This window comes from Phymastichus coffea, unplaced genomic scaffold (assembly GCF_024137745.1).
Source record: "Phymastichus coffea isolate CEN01 unplaced genomic scaffold, Cenicafe_Pcof_1.1 PCOF00141, whole genome shotgun sequence".
Lineage (NCBI taxonomy): Eukaryota > Metazoa > Arthropoda > Insecta > Hymenoptera > Eulophidae > Phymastichus > Phymastichus coffea.
Window position 1 is genome coordinate 405,608 of NW_026706952.1, and position 22,701 is coordinate 428,308.

General features: G+C 51.8%; 1 protein-coding gene across 1 annotated transcript in view; it reads right to left on the minus strand.

Moving 5' to 3' along the window:
* Positions 1 to 22,701, minus strand: part of LOC131672051 (PDZ and LIM domain protein Zasp-like) — a 31,183-nt gene that overhangs the window by 2,985 nt on the left and 5,497 nt on the right. Inside the window, exons 2-15 of the mRNA XM_058948983.1 lie at positions 12,513 to 12,664; positions 12,262 to 12,433; positions 12,019 to 12,155; positions 11,843 to 11,943; positions 11,398 to 11,578; positions 11,268 to 11,296; positions 11,047 to 11,209; positions 9,650 to 9,835; positions 9,494 to 9,569; positions 8,402 to 8,752; positions 7,879 to 7,932; positions 7,212 to 7,350; positions 6,633 to 6,680; positions 211 to 4,324 (exon numbers count right to left, since the gene is read on the minus strand). Coding sequence (XP_058804966.1) covers positions 211 to 4,324; positions 6,633 to 6,680; positions 7,212 to 7,350; positions 7,879 to 7,932; positions 8,402 to 8,752; positions 9,494 to 9,569; positions 9,650 to 9,835; positions 11,047 to 11,209; positions 11,268 to 11,296; positions 11,398 to 11,578; positions 11,843 to 11,943; positions 12,019 to 12,155; positions 12,262 to 12,433; positions 12,513 to 12,664 — 5,903 coding nt within the window. The remainder of the gene's footprint in view (positions 1 to 210; positions 4,325 to 6,632; positions 6,681 to 7,211; positions 7,351 to 7,878; positions 7,933 to 8,401; positions 8,753 to 9,493; positions 9,570 to 9,649; positions 9,836 to 11,046; positions 11,210 to 11,267; positions 11,297 to 11,397; positions 11,579 to 11,842; positions 11,944 to 12,018; positions 12,156 to 12,261; positions 12,434 to 12,512; positions 12,665 to 22,701) is intronic.

Genomic DNA, 22,701 nt, shown 5'->3' on the forward strand with positions numbered 1-22,701 from the left:
GACGGCGATTTTACAACAATCAATAGTATTACGATTATGCAAAATTAATAAAAATACACTGCAGTGCGATTGTTACTGGTACGTCAGAGCGTGCCGCTAATAGGAGAGTGAAAAGAAGTGGCGAGCATCAGCGAAAAATCAGGAACGAAAACCTAAAGTAAAAAACAAACAGCTCGTGCAGGCAATGGCAATCCTCGCGGGCGTCAGTACCTGACTTGGTTATTGCAGGCCGCGCAAAGTGGTATGCGCAGTCCTGATCCAGCCTGGTTGAGAATACCGCGTCCGCGATTGGGCGCCATGCTGCTGGCGAAGGTACCCCCTTTGTTGCCGCCGAATCCGCAACCAGCACCTAGATCCGGGTGGGATGACAAATTTGGTGGATCTACTGAACTCTGGGTCTTGCTAGTTTGGCAGCGGGTCTGGGTTTGGGTGCGGTTTTGGGATTGGGTGGTGGTGGTTTCGCGGCGGAATCGATTTTGCGTTATCGTGCTGCTGCTCGTCCTGCAAGGAGGCGGCGGCGGCGTCTGGCAGCTAGGCTTGTAAAGCTGCACCGTCGGCACCGGCGGCGGTGGAGGCGGCAGCGGCTTGCTCTCGCGCTTGCAAAGCGTCAGCGTCGTTATCTGATTGCATAGGTTAGTGCGCGGCTGTTGCTGGATAGGCTTGAAGCTGCTGCTGGTGCACTCGTTCGAGCTGAAGGTCGTCGTGGTCGAGCCGACTTGTTGGCAGCACGGAGGCGTGGGTTCGGGCGAGGGCTCGGGATCCTCCTCGGGTAGGGGGATCTGAGGGAAAGGGAGGTTGGCCCTGGAAGCGCCAAGACACTTGGGCGGAGTCTTGGGACACGATACCGAGCGGTAGCCGCTGATGTTGCAGCTGCTCTGAGTGGAGGTGCTGGAGTTTACGCTGCGAGTTGTCTCGACGTTGCCGAGGTTCGTCGTGCATTGATTAGACATCGAGCCGCAGTAGCACTTGGGTTTCTTGCAGATACCGCCTGTGGCAGCCTGGCACGGAGACACGCACACTCCGGAACGGTCGGCCGTTGGTTTAATGTGAACACCGTCGGCGCCGATACCGTCGCATGGCACGACAACAACGCCAGATTTGCAGCTCGTGTCCCCGTGAGCTCGGACGGGCAAAACCTGCACACCCGTCATGGGACAAGGTGGCTTTGGTGGTGCAGGAGGTGGTATTTGGTGGCAAATTCTGCGGACTTCCGGGGCACCGGAATCGATCACGCGTACGCCTGTTTTCTTGATCCTGTCCATCAGGTCGTTCTTCTTTTTTGTGGGACACGGTAAGGTTACCGTAGTCGTGGTATTCTGAGCTATGTAGCACTCATCGTTCGCGGGCGGTGGAGAGCACGACGGCTCATCGGGCTCGTCGTATTCCTTGATCTTGTGCTCCATTGTCCTCACGTGATGGCTACCGTCGCATTCTTCGGTGACCGTGTCGTCGTGCACCTGAAAGTGCTGATGTTGACCGACCCACGACATCGTTTTCGAAGATACCGTATCCGTTGTCTTGTGGGACTGAGGAGTATCCTCTTCGTAATGGTATCTAGTCGTTTCCGTGCGATCGGGTGTCTGCTCTCGTGTGCACGCAGCTTCGGGTTTTCGAGCACAAGATTGAGCGACACAAGCCGGTGGTTCGGCTGGGCCTGCCGCAGCGCTACAGCAAGCTGGCGTGGAATTTCTGCTTGGCGGGTAATCGTGTTCCTGAACTGGTGCCTGCTCCTCGCATACCAAGTGTTTCTGATAAATCGGGATATTGTCTGGTCTCTTCAATCCACACGAGGAGATTCTTCCGCTAGGTGTCTGGGATCTAGAGCGGCAAGCCGGAGATACGGATCGGTTGCGGAATTTGAAATCAGGCGGTGGAGTGGGCAGAGGTCTCGGGCCTTCTGGCTTTCGCGGTGGTTCCTTGGGCTTGTTGCGGTATAGTATCTGCGTCGGTGCGCTGTAACCCTCGTACGTGTCCTTCATATCGGGAGTTTGCGACCGGCATCGGCACGTTATAGTGGCGTTTGGATCGACTTCCCGTCCTAGTGGCGAGTACGGCCTATCGGAGGCGGTAGTCAGTGCTTCGACGAACGGTGATTTGGCTCGCTGTGGTTCCGGTGGTAGCTGAGGATGGCACTTGCTGCATACACTGTTCTGCTCGTAAGTGACTTCACTGCGGTAAACCTCGCGTGTTTCGCTCTGTTGCTGAGGTCTACCGAGCGGCGAGTAAGGCTGATCCGGTGCCGTGGTCAAAGCTTTGCACATTTCAGATTTCCATTCCTTTGGTGTGGAGTTGACGATTGGCGATGGCAACGGGCATGGTCCACCGTCCGTTTGCTTGACGAACTGGACGTGCTTTTTCGAGCAAGTCTGCTGCTGCTGTTGTTGGCCTTGCCCCTGATCACGGAATCTGGAGCAAAGCCGACGCTCCTGAAGGGATTGTTGGCGCGGTTGCTGTTGCTGGCGTAAGCTCTGATGAACCTCGACCTGCTCTCGTAAGCTTTTGCGACGTTGTTCCTCGTAGTCACGGTGCTCACAGTGCTGCTTGATATTGACTTCTTCGGTCACTTGGCGCATTTCCTTCTTGCACGGCGGTTCGTCCACCTCTCTCTGGATGGGAATAATGCGTTCGCGCGACGGCGGTCGTTCTTCGATCTCGACGCTGCTGTAAGAGCACTGAGAACAAGGAGGGTTCTGGCCTTCCACTTGAACATCGATTATGCGCTCGCGCGACCCGCCTCCGGTGTGATACTCTTCGACAATCTCGGTGCGCTGTTCACTGCGACAACCTCTGCCACCGGATCTTTCGGCTTGCTCTTGTGCCATGCGACGTTGTTCCTCCTCGTATCTTTGGCGATCGGCTTCTTCCTTCTCGCGTTTCCTCTGCTCCTCGCGACGATACATTTCCGCGATCTCACGCTCTTCCGCTTGTCTTCGTTGCTCTTCCTCGTAACGTTGCCTGCGCTCCTCTTCGGCGCGACGCTGGCGCTCGACTTCTTCATGCTTACGCGCTTCTTCGATCATCCGTTGTGACTCGATTCGTTTCGACAGGGTCTCAGTGGTTTCGGACACGTGTCGATGGTCCGAGATACCCTCAACCTCTCGATCCACGGTCGAAGATCTTTGGGTGAATTCCTCCCGCGTGACTTCGCCTTGGTCTTGCTGCTGCTGTGCAAACGGATTGGCCCCTTCTCGATCGGGCGTCACCAACTCGACGGTCTTCTCGTAGGTTGTCGTCTTCTTGATGTGCAGGTTATCCTTGTCCTCCTCTTCGATTTCGGTGTAAAGATCGTGCTCGGCGTCGATACCTTTCGGGCAAATGGCGACGTCCGGCGGCACGATTTTCGATAGATCCAGTCTCTCGTCCTCCCGCGCTTGTTCTCGCACGGCTGCCGGCATAGGTTGTGGTTCTGGTGCCTCCTCGATGTCGGACTCGCAGGTGAAGCGGCACACGTTCGACGTTTTATGCTCGTGGCTGTGAACGTCTCCCTCGGTCTTGCAAGTATCCTCCACGCGGTGCATGTGTTGCTCGTGATGGTGATGGCCAGCTGGCGGTTGCTGTTGCTGTTGCTGCTTCTCGCAAGACGGTTCGCGCTGGCAAACCGAGCGCTCGGACGAGCGTTCGCGCTGGCAAACCTTCTCGCGCTGACACACCTCCTTATCGCAGAAATTACGGCAGATGTTTTCGGACTTCTGCTCGTAGGAGGTCTCATAGAGATTGGTGCCGCTGGTGACGGTGGCCGTCCAGGGGCGAGGCACCGGCTGAGTAATCCTCGTCGGAGTCAAGGATCTGCGCACGCTGTCGGTCGAACTAGTTCTGGACACCGGCCGATCGCAGCGCCGGCTCGTCTCGCGAGATTGTCTCGCGTCGACTAGCTCGACCCGCCGATACTGCGGCCCTGGACAACTATATTGATCCATGGCGCTACTCTGGTACTGCTGCTCGGCGATGTTGCAGCGTCGAGTGTGTTCGCGGCTGATTACCGACTCTACTGTGGCGCGTCTCTCAAGGTTCACTTGTCGTATTTGCGGATCGATCCGTGAATTGGGATCTATGTACAATGGACTAGCTGTAGGGTATGTAATGTCCTCGATAGCCTTTGTTGGTGGCCAGGTGGTGTTTTTCAGGCTGAAGTTGCGTGGAGTCGGCGGCTTCTCGGGGGCCTTCGGACGGCAAACCTCCTGCACCGACTCGTAAGAACGGTACTCGTAATACGGTTTCTCTAGTTTGTCTTCTTCGTAGTACTCTATCTTGGCCATGGGATATTTCGGCAGAAGGACACATCGAAGGTTCAACGTGTCAACGTATATGGGGGATCGGATGAAGGATTCCGAAGGGACATAGTGTTACGGGTTTGTGCAAGTTCGAAGGTTGTCGTTGTGTTTAGTATGCATAAGTGACACACATATATAAGACACGCAAAGAGCGAAGGACGAAGCGATTAGAGGGGGCAGTGGGCAGTTAGTTCAAGTTAAAAAGAAAAAAAAGAGAGAATATTTAGGTAAGTAAGAAGCGCGTTAAAAGGTTCATTATGCTATAAGTCGCTCAATCATTTTTCTCTTTGTTTTGTTTTTATTCAAAGTTTAAATTAGAGTTAAATTTGATTGGCGTTTAATTTTTGGCTGCACTACTTATTATTATTCAGAGCGACTGTAAGCAAGGTTTAAAGCATGTTATATAACTTAAGATAACGCATTAAGACATTTTAATTGACAGGTTTAATGGCGCTATCGTTAATAATTGAACTATTATTTGAATTAATAATATCATAATAATTAATTGGATACTTCAATCAACTCAATGCTAGGCAAATATCCTAAATTAAAATAATAATAATAATGAAACTTTTTACAAAACAAGTTAGTTCGGTTGATTGAAGTAACTGATTTTGAACTTAAGTAATACGTGTAGAAATTATAAAATCAATCGTCAGCATTCTTTAAATGTTTTCTTTTTTGTTTTTGTAAACCAACAGCTCAAAACTCACTAAAAACTTTTGCACTATTAGAATAAAACCACTCAGCGAAATAATCGAGTATCAAGTCCAGTTGGGAGGGAAGAAGCTTAAAAAAAATAGTTGAATAATTCTTGAACAAAAGGAAGCAACGAAGCGTGATTGCCAAATGAGAAGAAACTAGTCGAGCAAATGATGTTTATTAGCTTTTCTTTATTTATTACTATTTTTTCTTGTATTCGCGTGCACGAATGTTGATCAATATTCGTAGGGATCACATGGCAAATGCCCAGAATCAACAATGAAACAATGATGAAATAAATCATTTAATATGGACGCAGCCTATTCAAACCGTCCGATAACAGAGTCCAGAATGAGAACAGCAACAAAATATGTAACAATTGTAGCGTCTTTAAATTAACAGTAATTGATAATAGCGCGCTCGGTGCAGTTGAGAGCTGCCACGTTCACGCGATGAGGGAAAAGGGTCGGGGCTTTGAGTTGAACGACGTGGCTGCTGAAAAGAGAAAAATACAAAACAACACAGTCAACGCTACATTCAAAGTATAAAATTTTTTGAAAAATTTTCGACTTTTATACTTTGAGGATTATAAGTATTTGTTCAAGTTAGAGACGCTGGTATTTTAATTACACTGTTAAATGACAGATGAACTTTTATGACTATTAAATATATGTAAATGTGTTCGGCTCATTTTTAGAATTTGGAACTTTCCTAAAAATTGGTCTCATATTAGTAAGTATTATCAACAGAAATTTGAACGCGGTATGTACGACTTACAGTCCTCAAAGGCATAAATAAAGTCCCTACTTAAAAATGTAAAATGAATCGTGAAAAAATGCGTTACGAACATCGCCAGCAGAAGTTTCCAGTAAGTAAATAGAAGGACGATGTCAGCCGGCGCTTGCGAAAAAGAGAAGCATTAGAATGATATAAGGCGATGCAAGTCGGGCATAAACATATAGTTGCGTGCAGATCGAGAGAGGAGGAAAAGAATAGTGGAATGAGGCTCTCCCCGACGTCATCGGTTCTATAGTAGCATGAAAAAGGGTGTTGTGGTGCCTGTCAAACGAGTCGCGGCTGCTGGCAGCTCTCAAAATGTACCAATCGCGGCACGTCACTGACCTCTTCTCCCGTTCTTGCTCCCTATGCGCTTCGTAGCACTTTTCATCGCGTAGTATGCCGGGAAAAGGAACGTGGAATGATTTTCCGGAATGTTTCCGGTAGCTTGAATTCCAATTGGACTGTTGATAACGGTTCACGAACCCGAGACTGTATATGCGCGTCAGATATATATGAGGCTACGCAAGATCTTATTGACACTTGTAAATCACGTTCATTTGAAATACAAAAGCAATCGGAGATAATGGCAGTAGTGATTAATTTGCCCCTTTTCCCCCAAATATAACGCAGCGACCGAGTCAGTGCCCGATAAAAAAAGTCGAAACGTCTAGCCAAGTTTAAAGCGTATCGAACGTGGCAATTGTCGAGTATTCTGGACTGCGTGCATCGTGGAAAAGCTGGTAAGTGAGGCTTCGAAAGAAAGCTGCGCGAGATAACGACAGGATGAGAGAGCAGAAACTTGAGAGATGCGCTGCAGAGAAAGAATATGGGGGGGGGGGGAGAAGTATCAAAGCGCTATGCTGTCGGTGGCTATCGTACCTCTGTTGAAGGGAGAGCTCTTCGGCTTTGGCAGAGTCGAGAAACGACCTATATTTGCAAGAATCCAATTGAAGGTTAGGTGATAAACAGTCACTCGGGGGGGTTTGTCGACCTCGACCGACTTCGAAATAGACGCGATGCGTATATGCATTGCTCCTCGTGTGCTAATTATTCATTCGCAAAGTTTTCATTTGCGAGCTGTGGTTTTTGCTCTTGCTATCTTTCACTCGTATAAATCAAATGCCGATTAATTGGGCTCGAGAAAGTTATCGCTAGCGCTTTAATTTATGTTACGTAATCCATCATTGCGAATCAGTTATACGTTAAGGCAGCCTAACAATAACTTTCCCGGCTCCTTCTGTTTTCTCATCTTCGAAACGTTAAAAAAAGAGCCAATAAATAAATGAAACTTAAAATAAAAGAATAGTCCGACGAAAAATTAAGGTCGCGTCGACACGTGAAATATACCTAGCGAGAGGCGGTCTATATATACATAATCTATTATGTGTGCATAAAAAGAGTTCGAAAATATTCGTTCACCAAGAGCGCGCGAGAATAAAAGGCGGGGGAAAAACTCACCAGTTACAGATAGATTCTGAGGGCGAGGCAGAGTGCTGCTGCTTCCGGTATTAATAATAGGCGGCGATGAGTAGTTCTGGTTCGTGACACTGGAGCCGATGAAGGGCTTCGGGCCGCAGAAGCTGTGCGTCGATGGTGCCTAAAATGCATTGGTCATTTTTAATTGACTTGCGTTGATTTCGTTGAAAACCTTCACTTGCAAGAGTGTCCACGCTCTTTTACTTTCAAACTCGACAAAGTAAGGTCCTACCGTGAAAGTACGCGAATATGGAACGAGCAAACTTGAGCTTGCAAGATCTGTTCGACTGACCGAATTCAGAAGTGCATTATGCTCCTGATTGGCACGTCGATGCAGGAGGAAGAAGAACATTTGCGAGTGAGAGCTTTAATGTCGGATGGTTAGTAAGCACACGTCAAATCGCAAAATCATTAGTAATTCCGATTAATAAATGTCGAGCGAATGTGAAAATGAATGGAATAATTCCGGCTTCCGGGCGAGAGATACCGAATGAAAAATGGTCGCTGAATCAATCATGAGAGTGAATGAATGAAAAGAGGAAAAGCAAAAGACGAATACTGCAGAGTTTACTGGAAAGCGATGAGCGGTCGGTTGGCGACTTCGGGGGAGCGCGAGCGCAAGCGGAGCGATCGGCAAGAGCGTCGTTACCTGAACTGGCCGAAAAGTGGGCTGATCGAAGGGCGAGCTGCCAAGGCGAATGGGCTGCAACAACGAGACAAGTTACTCGGAGAAGAGAGAAAAGAAGTAGGGGATCGATGATGACTGGTCACGTGGGCGCGCTGCTGCAGCCTCATAGGCGAAGCGCATATATGAAGTGAGCTGCGGCTTTCATAATCCTCTGGCTTTATATCGACTCGAGTGTCGGCGTTCAATTAGTCACGAGCGCGAAAATAATTCGAAAATGCCAACACGTTGCCGACAATGTAGGAAGTAGGAAGTGCAAGCGCGAGACTTGGATTTGCCTCGAGGTAACAGGCTGATGGAAGGCTAAAAGGTCACGTATGGTCATCCTGTGCGGTCCGATGAGAGCGAGGCCAGACAAGCGGACTCAACCAAAAGTATCGAAAGACAGTACCGCCAAAGCCAAGTACGCTCGGTGAAAATAAGGAAATCATAGAAGGTATGCAGGGAAGTAACAGCAAGAACGATGTCCATTACAAGTAGTAATCACCTTGAGTGCTCGCACGTAAGCTGGCGTATTGTTCTCTTTGTTAGGGCAGTAGTCAAACTGATCCTTGTGCTTGGCGGAGTCAAACGAGAAATCGTCCAGCTGTTCGGTTAATTTGTGCAGCTTGTTGTCCATATTGTTAAACTGATCGTTAGTGAAATTGCGGTTATAATCGAAGCTTTCATTGTCGGCTTGAGTGCCAGTCGTCTGGATGGTTATCGTACTCGTGTAAGTTTTCGACTCGTACGTCTCGCAAGTGCTCACCGAGTCCGGTCTCTCGTACTCGTCTTGTATGCCGGAGATGCGACTGTTGTAGCCGTTTCTGTGCTGATACTGGCATTGCTGCTGGTTGTTCTGCAAAAGCGATTAGTGGGCACAGGGAACACACACACAACACACTCAATTTATTTGGCGTTAACCATTCGTTATTTTATGTACATATGCTTCGGATACGTTATTATCTTATTAATTTCTTTCATCAATTCACTAATATTTCTGTTATGTTTTATTAACATGTGTCATGATGAAATAATGAAAATTATTCACTGGAAATTTACACTTCAGACTAGTAAGTACAATTAGTTGCTCTTTTACTGTCCTTTTAACTGAAATCAAAGACAAATTTCAAAATGAAACAACCGAATAACGCGAATTCCTTGTTTTTTCCAGAATATCTAGAAAATCAGTCAATCGCAGTTCAGGTAGAAACGATTCGTTAATTGTCGTGTTGAATGATCGATCGATTACAAATCAGAGTTATTAGTTATTCATTGAATATTACTTCGGGCCTACAAACAGGTAGTCGAGGCTACCTGGCTGTGGGCGCGTCTTGTGAGTTCTTGCACTCTACTTATAGCTGCTAGATATCATTATTTTGTCAATGAATTATGAAAATCACTAAGAACCGTATTAGAATACCGAAGCGCGATCAACAGGCAAGCGTGAGCGTGAAAATGCAAAAAGTAATCATGATAAAAGTGTCGGCATCATGCTTGAAAGCCTCGTCGTCATTCCCTGCCAACTGATCCTCAAGCAAATGATTTGGAGGAATGTGCAACGACGCGACAGCAGAGCGGAAACGGGTGAGTTGCTTACCGAGAACGGCTGAGGTGACGAACTTCCGTGACTCGATAAGGCTGCAGAAATGGTGTTTGCCGGAGCTCTCTGACCTCTGCAAGAAAGAGAGAAAGAATCAGTGACTCGCCCGCTCGGTGCCCGATGAATCAAGCGATCGAGGGTGTCGATACGCACGGCGCCACGGTGACGGGTACGACGTTGGGAGGTGCGTTCTGCCTGGCGACGAGTTTGGCGTGGATGTCGCAGTAGAGCTTGTTGTTGATGTTGTAGTAGCCGACGTTCTTGAGCGAGGTGCCGCAGGTCGCGCACTTGAAGCACTCCACGTGAAGATTCTTCTCCTTTATTCTGACGAAGACTCCGCTGCACGCGCGATCCCCGGAAAAAAGAAAGCACGGGCAAACATGCAGGCGAACGATTACGTCTACGCCGTGGCTTCGCGCCTATAACGCGAGCGCGTGCTTTCATCTAGCGGATGAAAGTAATCAGCGCGTGGTTCGCTTTATTCCCGGCTGGGTCGACTCACGGCCGAGACTCCAGCCGTCTCGAGAGTCGTATCAAGCGAAAGCCAGCGCAAGGAAAGCTCCTATCGATTCGTGCCATTGAACTTTCGCTTGCGCTCGGAGCTCGATAAATCGCTCGTTTACTTCATCTTTCTTATCTCAAACACTTTCGGATATCGACTAAGTATCAAGCAGCAACGAACAACGTCTAGATCATCTAAATCGTCAAACGACATTGACGATGCGTGCCAGTCAAACTAAATAAACAAACTATCTATAACCAGGCGTGTGTGGGAAAAGCAAAGGTTTCTTTTGCGTTTCATATCCGCTGAAAGCCTCGAGGAATCGCAAGGGGCCAAGCAATCAGGTCGGACGTGGTGCAGCCTCGTATTCTAAAACGCGATATGGATAATCGGCGTGTCTCTCGTGACGCCGATGAGTCAAGAAGAAGAAGAAGAAGACGAAGCAGCGATAAAAAAAATAGTTATAAAAAAGTCAGCGGTCGATGACTAATACGGGAAAACACTCGAGCGCACACTGTACGTCTAATTGATCTCGATATATACTAGGCGCAATACACGCGTGGCGTAGAGTGCTGCGCGCGGGAGCTTGAATTAGCCGCAGGGTTAAATTAAAGTTATCGTCGGCGCTGCGCGGGTAGGGTAGCGGTTGAGCGACCTTGTAATAGAGCTCGACGATTGATGCAACGCCGAGGAAGCGAATTCCGATTGGTTAGCGAAGCCCAAGAACTTTTGGCCCCTCGAGATCAATAGGGAAAGCGAAGCAGTTGCCGCTTAGCTCCGTCTGGCTGCGAGCGCATCACCGACAACTTATCGTGTGGATCGACTGTTCGTTGGTCGGTCGTACGCAAGCAAAGTAGAGCCTGGCCGGTTGGCGAACGTTCGTCGTTGAGAATGGAATTGCGAAGCTCGTCTACAGAGAGCGGGGGAGAGAGGGAGGATTAGATAGAGACAGCGATGCACTGACAACAGCGACAGCGACAACAATGCGCGAGGGACAGTTCGGGGCACGAAAGCTCTAACAGCTCGCAGGCTAATGAACTATGTTTACTAGATAACGCAGTCGCAGCTGCTGCACACAATTTGGCCATCTCGGGGGTCGACAGGCTTGGGCTGCTGTTGGCCCGACTCGCCGGGGAAGCTCGGCCGACTGTCGCTGGCTGCGAGGGCCGTCGGCGATCTCGCGCCCAGAAAGTTGTCCGTCCGCGCCGGAACTGTGTGCATCAGGGATTATTCGACTCGTTATTAGGTCTGCTGTGAATAGCGACGTACGTCGGCAAGGACAATGCAGGCAACTAGGACTATGCACGCGCCACCGAACGATCGAGCGCCGACGACTGGACGTTGTTCGCTGCCGTGACTGCTGCTCTGCCGGGCGCTCGCCTGCAAAAGTCAAACTTACACGATGAGCCTCTCGCACTCGGCACAGATGTTCTGTCCGGGAGTGAGACCGGGTGACGGCTGGCTCGAGGGCGGTCTCGACTCGGGCGCCTGCACGTGGCGCAGACCCGTCAATGCCGGCGACGTTGGCGTCGCCACTCCACTGTGCTGCGACGGCTCTGCTGCTGCTGCTGCTGCTGCTGCTGATGGTAATGCGTGCAATGGTTTTCTAGTGAAATTCGCGCTCGTAGCTTGTCCGACCGTTGGCGCAAGCTGGCTGCTCGTTAGAAATAGAGCGGGCCAGCTCGAGCACGGTTGCTGGACGCATTGCTCTCGTTCTTTGACGAGCGACCGAATCGTCGTTACAAAGCAATGTGTCGAGCGTCGAGTGCTTCGACCGCGTTACGAAAGGAAATAGGTTGGAAAAAGCCAGGGAAAAAATGCACGGCGGATGAGCCGTAACCAACCTGGTTCCGGTGTTCTTGGCTCTTTGTCGGCCTCCTGGACCATCTTGAACACCTCGCTGTTCTGGGCGTCGTAGTTCTTTTCGTTTTTCTTGAAGTTCACGCTGCAGGTCGGACAAAGATCGGGCAATGAGTCGAGAGAAATGCAAAAGAGAGATGCGACGAGTGGCGTGTCTTACCCCAAGACGCCACCGGCCAGAACTTCAGCCTGAGCCGACAGGGTTTCGGCGATGGTCTCCTCGCTGTACATACCGACGGGACTGTTGTACTGCTTGTTGACGATGGACTTGACGGTGCCATTGGACATGCCGTTGAGCTAGAGTCAGCCAGCAGAGAGAAAAGAAGGGCAAACAGTGGCACGTGAGTGGCGCGAATTGGCGATCGGAGCAACGGTAGATCGTGTAATAAGAGGCGACAGTTACGAAGGGTTTGGGACTGAAGTTGTGCCCGCTGCCAATGTGGCGAACGTCCTGTTTTTTGGCAGCAAGGGAGGTCTTCGTGACGGGGGAAATGCTGCTTACCGGCCTCGTCGGCTGAGGCGATGGAATGCTGGCCGTCACCGGAGACACGCTCGGCCTCCACGTGCTGCTCCCCCTGATACATTCAAATCGTCCCTCTCTCTCACGTAAGCCCGTCGCCAAAAGTCGAGCGCGCTGCCCGCGCTGTATATTACCTCTGTACGGTCATCTCGAAGTTGTTGCCGGCCCTGACGATCACGTCCTGAGCGTCTTTGTGCCTCAGGCTGAACATGTCCGTGCTGTTGACTCGGATGACCGCGTCGCCCGCGCGCAGACCAGCCGCCTCGGCTGGCGAGCCGTTATTCACCTGCGCACAACCAAACGCGCGACAAGCCTCAGTCTCTACTCGGTGTACAACGGCGCTCGCCACCATCTCATCCTCGTCCTTATTTTGCCATTCGTCGCGGCTACGTCGGCTCGTGATGCGATCTTCGGCTCGCTCGCTTCGTTTTTTATTTTCTCTCTCGAATAATTGTCCCATGAGTCACCGATAGCGCGCGAGCATCGATCGCTTGTGAGTTATCGCGCGAGAACAATAACAAGGACGAGCAGAGTGCACGCTTGCCCACGTCGTTTGCAAAGTTGTATTTTAACGATAGGCGCTTCGCGGTCGCGCGTGCTGCGCATACGGAAAATATTATACTGCGAGTGCTGGTCGGCGTTGATAGTGGCCTCGTTCCGATCACGGCGACCCAGCAAACTCATCGACTTTGGATGTGTTCGCAGCGGCTTGCGCGCGCCACATCTCGGGAACGCGCACGGCCCGCGAAGCGAGCGGCTTCAATTTATAGGGGCGTGTTTACAAAGAGGCCGACGGATGTATTTTCGGGACGATTCGATCGGCCGCCGTGCGGCCTAGCGGCTAATGAGAGTTCGGTGTCTTCGCGCAGCGTGCGAGCGCGCGCGTTCGATCTATTTTTACGGTCGCCGGATGCGAGACAGCGAGAGAATTCAGATGGAAACCTGTATGCCTCGCGTGGACCGTACTGCGGACCACTTTTCCTTCTCGCCTCGTTCGTTCGGCCGCTGCGTCTTTCTCCGAAACTCCGAATCGATGGAAATCATCGATCTACTTGGAAGCAGCGACTTCGACAATTTCTATAGCGCTGTCCGCCGTCACTGTCCGCGGCGCCTACGCTGATTTGTCTATCCGAAGCGCCGCCGCATCGGTTTGTTATTCTAAGACTCGGGCGCCGCGGAGAGCTGGCGCTTCGAAAAGTAACGCCCGAAAGCGAACAGCTGCATCGGATTACCGAGGCCTCGTCTCCCTCTCGCGAGCAATGAAAACACTGCCGGCCCCGAGACAATTGCATCGTGTCCGATTTTCAGTTTCTCTCGTCCTAGCATCGCGGGAATAATTAATGGACGACCAGCCAATCGCGCCGACACGGGGGGTGGGGCCTGTCTCGCGCGACCCGAGGCTCTATAAATAAAATATGCGCGCGCGCGCGCGAGTCATCGACGCGGACCCCCTGCGGATAATCGTCGATCGACGTTTTCTGCAAATTCATTCGGCGGCGATATTCAATTCGAGAGAGTGGAGAGAACAGAGCGAACGAGGAAGTTCTCTCTCTCTCTCTCTCTCTCTCCCTTCCTGCAAGAGAAAAACAACGCGCACAATGCTCGGGCGAGCGACAAACGACGCGTGGAATTCGAGAGTGGCTCGAAACGCAAAATAAATCGGCGAGGGTACAGCTGTAGTTTATGTAACGTCGCGCGCGCATTCGCGTGGCAGCTTACGTTCGCAGTGAGTGTGTACGATTGGGCGACGTCGAGCTCGGCGTGACGTAACGGACAACCACCACCACGTCTCTTACTGGCCGCCCTCGCGCGTCCGCGGGTCCCATTCCAACGAGATAGCTCAACTTTACCTGGACGCGACGTCGTCGTAAATCCGCGCGAGAGACGCGATCGCAGCCGTGAGATCTCCTTCGTCAGTCGTCACGCTAAAATTGAACAATCCGTCGTTCTCTCGCTGGCGTCGTTGGTTTGCATCGGTCGCTCGGCGTCACCGCTTTACCAAGTCAGTGTGATTTTTACGCGTGTGGCCTCTCTTTCTCTCTTAGCTCTCGCGCGAACCACCGAGCGATGTCGGCAACTCCACGCCGTGCCAAATGTTTGCTTTATTTCTGTTCGCAACAGCCGGGAGTGTATAGCTTGAAACAGCTAAGCGAGAAAGAGAGAGAGAGAGAGAGAGAGAGAGCTTGCGGATACGCACATTGTTGCTGACTTTATCGTCTTGATGGAGTCGCTAATGGAGGTGGCCATAGAGTAAGCAAATTATGGGCTCGGAAACGCGACGTTACGTGTCGGATAATGCGCTCTTTATATGTTCTTCACTGGCATCGTCATTTTTCACGAGATCGTTTCGGATAACGACCATTCGCTTCTTTTCGCGGCATTTCTTTATTTATCGCCGCGCTCTCCGATTCCGAAATTACTCGGCATCCGCCTCAAAATTCGGTTATTTACAAGATATATTTTCGCTCGCTCATCTCAATGCATAAAGTAACCGTATGCCGCGTTCGGCAAATTTTTCGCGAGCGCGGCGCGCATCTTTCTCGCGACGAATATCGTTGCGGGCAGGTAGAGCGGAAACCGTTACAGGCAATAAACGTCGCCGATGCGTGCGCGTACGTCTTCGACGCGCAGCGAGCGGCGGCGCATAACATGGAGCCACAGCTGGACCGGCGACCACGAAAATAAATTTTTCGGACCTGACGGCGCCGCCGAACGCACCGCACGAAGGTTCAATGACTGCTCAAGCGCTCCACCGGGCGAAAGACTGGCGCGCCTGAATACTATCTTTAACGAGCACCTGCGCATCCCTTCGTTCCCTCGTGCGCGATAGAGCTTCGGCGCTCGCCACGGTTCTCGAAAGCTCCTGCGACTACGGCCGCGATGTGGCGCGTGTGAATTGCCCAAGTCAGGACAATATAACGCGCGCATCGACGTGCGACACATCCGCGTGACAGGAAGACGAGAGAGAGCGAGAGAAGTCTCAGAGTCAGGGTTAAACCTGTCGCGGGCCGTCGTTAAAAATAGCCGGCGAAGCGGCTAAAAATAGCGGTGCGGACGCGGCGCAGCATCCCCGCCGCGTATAATGCGCATTCTCTCGTAATGCACAACGGCCATTATACGCCCGACGATCTCTCTCGATCGAGACCCCGACGCCGACGCCCGAGCGCGACTGTGCTTCGAGTGCAACCTTGATTCGCACGCGCTACGCCGAGGCTCGTTAATCATCGCCGACTCCTCTCTCTCTCTCTCTCTCCCTCTCTCTCTCTTTCCCTCGCTCTCTCGTTACTACAATTGAAGTCCGCGCATATTCGCGCTACAGAGAAACGCGCACTGCCACGGGCCGTTGCGCGGCTTTCGGTACTCGCGAGGAAATCGACGGGCGACACGTCGCTCGCGGTCGGAGGCGACGTACGTCGAGCGAGGAAGACAATGGGACTCGCGGCGTCGGAAATTCACGCCCCCGTTTAGTGGCGGCGCGCTCTCGCGCGAATTCACAAGCGGAAACGTGGGAACGACGAGCCGAGAGGGGCGTTTCCTTCCGCGTAATCGTAAAATCAACTTTTCTCGTTATTCGGAGCACCGCCTGGCGTCCGCTGCTCTGTCGCCTCCCGCGCGGTTCTCCGTCTAGCTACGCGCGGGAAATCGCCGGATGCTCGGCGGCGGCGGCGCAAGGTGGTCTCGTTTTTCTGCGAGGAGACGCGAAAAAAAAAAAAAAAAACACGAGAGCAGCATGGATGCTCCCATGGATCGAGGGCGCACTCGGCGCGACGGCCACGACAGTCGCCCGCTGCCACGGATTCCTTATTTCTCGGAGTGCTTTTTCTCTCTCTCTTTCTGTCTCGCGTCAAGGTTAACGTCCAGACTGCTCTAGTCGAACCTGATCTCGAGCGAAGCGAACCGATGATCACCACCCGACAATCGCCCGAACGAAAATATTCTTTTGGCAGATTGAAATTGGTAAGAATCGCGATTTCGTTGGAGATGGAATGGAAGAGATGGTCCACGAAGGTGGACGGGGGTAAAGGTAACATCGATATGACTCTGAACGTGTCGCGCGATCGTCTCCTCACTGGCCTCACTTGGCTCACTGACTAATTGCACATCGGCGGCTTTCCCTCGATACGACGGTTATTATAGAATGATCGCGACACAACAGCGGCTCATCAGGCCTTTCGTCGCGTGGGCTATGCTCGCGCGCGAGACTGGCGTCTTCCTCGGGACCGTTGTCGCGCGGCAATGCTCCAACAAGAGGCCGATCGTTTGCCCGGGCCTTGTTCCTCGGTCGCGGCGAGTTCGCGCGATCGCCAAACGAACGCGTCTATCGTAAGTTGCAATCGAGCGGCCGCGGTGGGCTGCATGTAAACGCGTCGACTAACGTGGAACGATGAAAGAACGAGGAAGGGCGAGATTCCGTCAAGGCAAAACTTCGTCGCATCACCGCCGCGAGCAAAGTCGGCCGCGGTCATTTTAAATTTATGTAATTTCCAGTTAAAATGACGGGGTCATTATCTATGTATCAGCGAGCTGCACAAAAGGCATTTATAATAAAATAGGCCGTTCCGCCGGTGCATAATGCGTCGTTCGGATATGCGCAGTAAAACCACAAAATTGAATATAAATCACTGGGGCATAACGCGCGCGCGAAAGACCGGCAATCGCGCGAGCTCGCGTTACCTTGTTTACGAGAGTTCGGCGGCAATTCATCGAACCGTCGAATCTCTCGCGGAAGGGGGGGGGGGGCGCAACTACTCGCTCGACCGCGGCTGCTCTTCCGGCGCGGCGGTGGCGGCGGCGCGTCAGCGAGTGAAAGGCAAGAGAAGTCGCTGCACGTGTACGAATTTTGCGAATCGAATAAACAAGTCGCGCGCGGCAGTCATTACGAAACAATCGTGCTCCACTCGGCAGATATCGCGAGTTGTTCCCAGAAGAGAGAGGAAGAGAGAGAAGCGCCCCGCTATGCATCGCGCGCGCACACACACACACACACACACATTCGTACGCAAGCGTCCAGGAAGCAGTGCATACGTACGTGCACCGCGACCGCGAGATCAACGGCTTTCGCAGCGGGGGCCAGGATATGCGGCAAGGAATCATGAATGGGAGCCTTTGATTTCATTAACAACGTGCACAGCCGCACGACAATGCCGAACGCTACAAGCACATCCTACCCATCCTGCCTAGGAGCTACTCTTCCCCCACCACCTACCTACTTTGCGCGCGACCTTTTGTCGGATATGTTTATTGCAGCTTCGATTGTCTACCGTTATGCGCAGCTGCTACTTTTTTCCCTTTAGTCCCTTCGCTGCGAACGAATGCCTCGTTAATTTGGCACGCTGACTATGGGACTCCGCGGACAACGGAGTTTCACTTTGAGCATAAATTACGCAAATATTAATAACGATCATCCTCGGTGATTCAAGATCTCGACGTCCGCGGACTTAATTTATGCAGTTTAGGAGGCATTATACGACCAGTTCTCCGACAAATTACACCGCGATGTTCGCTTCAAGCGACAATTCAAAATTTATCGATGGAGATTACGCAGCGTTTTCTAAATCGCACGGCGATCTGCTGACACACGCCACTCGTAAACGTCGTTGACGAGAAGAATCAAGAAGGAAGCTCGCATCGCCCTGAAAAAATAATAGTAGTTGCTTCTCCCCCCCCCCCCCCCCACACACACACGCACACACGCTCCGCTTTCGCTACTTTCTTTGACGCACATCGCGCGCAAATATTTGGCCGGTCTCGCGTGAAGGAGGTGCATTGAAGCGGCTCGATATGAAATGGAGCTCGCGCGCGCGCACCGTTGGAAAGTCAAGCGCTCGCCGATCATCGGGCGGATTTTTCAGTCACGAGCGAGCGACGAATTAATACACGTAAATGATATCACAGATGCGCGTGGGAATGGTTCTGAATCATCGGGAATTCTCCGCGTCAGCTTACGTCGTTGCATCCATTATGTATAACTCTCGCTCTATAGGGAAATTCCTCGTCTGTTCATCGTTAATCTCTACCCTGCTTTTCCATTGCCTCGGCGAAGGAAACGTAGCGGGACTTTCGATATCGCGCGCGTGGGCAGCTTCTCTCTCTCTCTCTCTCTCTCTCTCTCTCTTCGTTCGGGCGATTGTGCAATCGGAATTTTCAGAGATAAACTTTTGCGCTTCGGGTCTCGGCATTGTTCGTTATCGAACGACAATTAAAGATGCTCTTATCGAAGAGGTTTCGTCGCAGCTGCCCGTGCGACTGCTCTCGTTGACCGCGCCGGCGAACGTATAAGTCGCATCGTAATCGAGAAATCGCGCCGAACGAAAAGTCCAGATTTGCGCCTGAGGTGGCTCGCTAGATTTGTCGAGGTGACACGGAGCTAGCGGCGTAACAAGCGTATGCGCTGAACGCTATACGTCACGTATAGCGGGTCGCGGTGAATGCGCCGCACGCGAGCACGAGACCGAGCGTTGGTATCTTCATTCGTATTTGCGCGCGCGCGGTGGATCCGATTCCCACAAAGCTAATGAGCCTCGTTAATAATGCATCGAGGAACGTTAAACACGAGCGACTGCTAATTAACTCGAACGATTCCCTTTGCCTTTCCGCCCTGCCAGCCGCCACTCACTCGCTCGTCCCTCCTGTACCTGTTAATTGAATATCGCGAGATTCTCGATGACAAAATCGATTCTGTATAACGTCTCCTTCTCAGTGATCGCTCGCCGGCTGAGTCACGACCGACCGGTGAACCGGAGATGAAGATGACGCAGGAAGAAAAGACCGAAAGCATTATTTAGAGGGGGCGCGTGCGCGGAGCGATCGCGCCGAGGCAAGAACGTATATCGCCGCGAAAAATCGCGAGGGCGACATCGTAAATCCTAATTTTATCGCGCCTCGGACACCGCGTGTGCCGCCCGCTCGAGGAATGTTATTTTCGCACGGCCGCCGATTGAATCATCGACTTTTGTCACATGCCGGGCAAAGTAAAAGAAAAAAAAACAACGTTCGCCGGTAGAGAGAGAGAGAGAGAGAGAGAGAGGGAGAGAGACAGGAATGTGCTCCACAGAGGCGTAGTGCAATTGTTCAAACGTGTCGCTTTACGCGGCAGCGTTCAGAATCGATGACTCATCGGCGTTGGATGTGCATCCTTTGATGCCCCACTATATCGGTATTTGTGTAAAGCGTAGAGGATCCAGCTGTAATAACACGCGCGGTGTGCTCGCCGCGGCTTTTCACTTTACTCGTCGATTTCAATATGCCCCTACGGCCGCACAATCTTCACCGACGCTTTGTTCAAGTGTAAATTCTGTTAATATTGCGATTATCGGTAGAAATGAAAGTATTCTCAGTGGCGTCCGTCGCGGAGGAGAGAGAGAGAGAGAGAGAGAGAGAGAGAGAGAGAGAGAGAGAGAGACCAGTTTCCGAGCATATAAACACAGACACGTACTCGTTGCTTGCCTCCGAGAATAGATCTTTGTGATGACGATGATCTTGCCTCTGCGTGTTGCGAGCGCGTTCAAACATCCATTACGACTAGTGTAGGCTAAGCTTTCTTTTTTTAGAGAGCCAAGAAGCATCGGAAGCTTGGTTTTCTTTGATACTCACAGCCCCGATAATTTGCCAGCTTTGATCGAGCGACAATTATTGTCGAGGCTTTTAGCAATTATTTATACCGACGGAGGTGGAAAGGAGGAGGTCGCTCGCTCCATGAGAGCAGGCGCCGACCGCACGCGCATTTTTACGACTGTACTATCTGTGTCATTGTATTTCGGATAGCCGTGAGCGCGGACTGATTGGGATTTGCCAGGCGCACGCGCAGCAGGCGGATTCAACGTTCTATTCGCCGACGGCAAAATATTTACCGAAAGCACTACTCACTTTCGCCGCGCGCACTCGAAATGTTCCCGGAACATCCTGTTCCATTTTCTAATTATACATGCGCGGCTGTCCAGCGGCTTTACGCCTGCGACGCGAGGCCTCGGAATCGGCTTTTCGTCGGTTCGAATCGATGCACGATGGCGCGTCTGCCTGGCGAAGAAGGGCCGTTTCCTCGCGGGCGCGTTATCTCGGGTTGCCCGCGCGCGCGCCGTCGCAACGAACAACTTCGGCAGCGGAGATGCCGCCTCGAAAGTGCGATAAGCGCGCGAGCGAGGACGCGGCTGAAAAAATGGGCGCAACGCGAAACAAACCGAGCAAACAAAGGACGCGCGAGCATCCCACGCCCCTGAACTTGCGCGGCTCGCTTATCGCCGTACGCGTCGATCGAGTCGCGGTACTGTTGCGCCGCGCTCGATATGAACCGTCGCCGCGCGCGTCGTCTCCCGCGCTGACGCGTAGCGAGCGGCCCAGGGCGCGAGGGAGCCGCGCAAGCCTCGATTCCCGGCCGATCTTCCGCGTGATGCCAATCGATGGTCATATTCGAAAACCGAGCGCTCGTTTAACCTCGCCGCGATTCAGACTCGCAACCTGGCATTGACATTGCCAAAACTGCTGGGACAGTCGTTGTGGCCCGATCAACGCTTCGCGCATTTTATCGGCGGACTCGTGGACTTAGTTTGTCCACGAGCTGTATCGAATTTCAAACTCGGTTTCGATCGACTGCAAAAACGAAACGGGCTATTCTGTTTTTCGAGCAAGCTCTAAAGTCGGAAAGGCGATGGTTTCACGACCACGGAGTTGTAAAGCTGTCGACGACCTGTTAAAGCTGTCCTAATGACATGTGAAATCCTGCGGCCAGTCTAGAATTTGGAGAAAGAAAAACTAGCAAGCTCTCGGTAAAATTGGCATAGCGAAATGCGAAGGTACGCTAGCATGGGCCAAGCGTGTGAAGCGGAGCTTGCGCGCGATATTTTTATAGCCGCAGGAGAGCGCGTGTAAAAGCTCGTTGGAGTAGCAGGCAGCAGCAGCCACAGCTTGCCTCGCTCTCTATTAATATCTACAGCCAGGCCCTCTCTCTCTCTCTCTCTCTCTCTCTCTCTGTATACGATCTGTGTACACGTGAAACTTTCTCGTCCGGCGAGGCTGTACTACAAGCTCCGCTCGCAACTTTTGCGATTGCCAATTTATTTCGAATTTCCCGAGAGAACAAACGAAAATCACTGTTTTTTGTTTTGTTTTATTTCATCGGTAACAGCTGTGTAAACAACAGGAATCGAGATCGATTGATTCTCGCGGCTTTGCAAAAATGAAGGCGCGTTACAAAACGGAGCTAATTGTCTTACGGAGAAACGCGCGTGCGCTCGCTGTAACAGTGCTCGAAGGCGTTTCGGCCTCGCAGAGAAATGTTTGTTGGTCCAGAGTTTGACTATTCTGAATGGGCTGTATTTTTAGAATTTGACAGATGTCTATGCTTATTTTGTTCTCTCTTTTTCTCTCTGTTGCGTAATTGACGCGCGAGACAATACGAACAATTGCCTTCGGGCTCTTATTTATCTTTCCTTCTTTATTTACGCATTTTTATCGCTCGTAAACAATTAAAAAATCATGAAACTGTCAGCCGGTCGGCCAAGCACCGAATGTCGAGGATAATACGCATAGATGGGTAGCTCGGAACGGAAGATTAAAATGCAGACGCGCAGTGAAGTACAGCAAAGGCCGCGTACGATTTTCCACGGGCGCGCGGCGCGTTTTCACCTTCAATTTCACGCGTAGCAGTCCGAGGCGCATCTCGGATCGGCGCCTCGCTCTCGCGCTGTTGTCTCGTTTATTTCTGGTGGCGGTGAGCGAGCGAGCGAGCGCGCGCGCGGCTCGCGGAAGGTCGGCCTTTCGAAAGTGCGTCTTCGCGCGAAAAGCCCGTCTCTGTCTCTCCGCTGAAGTCGGTGGCGACGCCGCGCCGCACACCCGATGACCCTGACCAGTCTGCTCGCGCCGCAGCAGTCTCGGGGAAAAACGCGCTGCCCCGGCGAGACAATTTGCCGCTGGATTTACGAGCGACGCTTGTCAAAAGGCGTAATTACCCGCGGCGTACGTGCGCGCGGGCCGAGAGGCCAATTTCCAGCCGGCTGAAAAAACGGGGCGGAAAGCTTCCGCGCGGAAAAATCCATCGGCGACGAGCCGGCCTGCGAGTCGCCCGCCAGTGTTTTTCTCTCCGCTTGGATTTTTATTTATCCGCGCGCGCGAGTATGCCGCGAGAAGCCCTTGACTCCTCTCTCTCTCTCTCTCCCTCTCTCTCTCCCTCTCTCTCTCCTCTTCTCCGCGCTGGTCTTCCTTTTCTTCGTCTTCCACGCACCGTTTTAGGCCTTTGCGCGCGAATACTCTATCACTGCGAATCTTGATTTAAATTGACGATAGAATTCGGCCTTTTATTTTCAGGAAGGCACCGGCAGGTTCATCTCA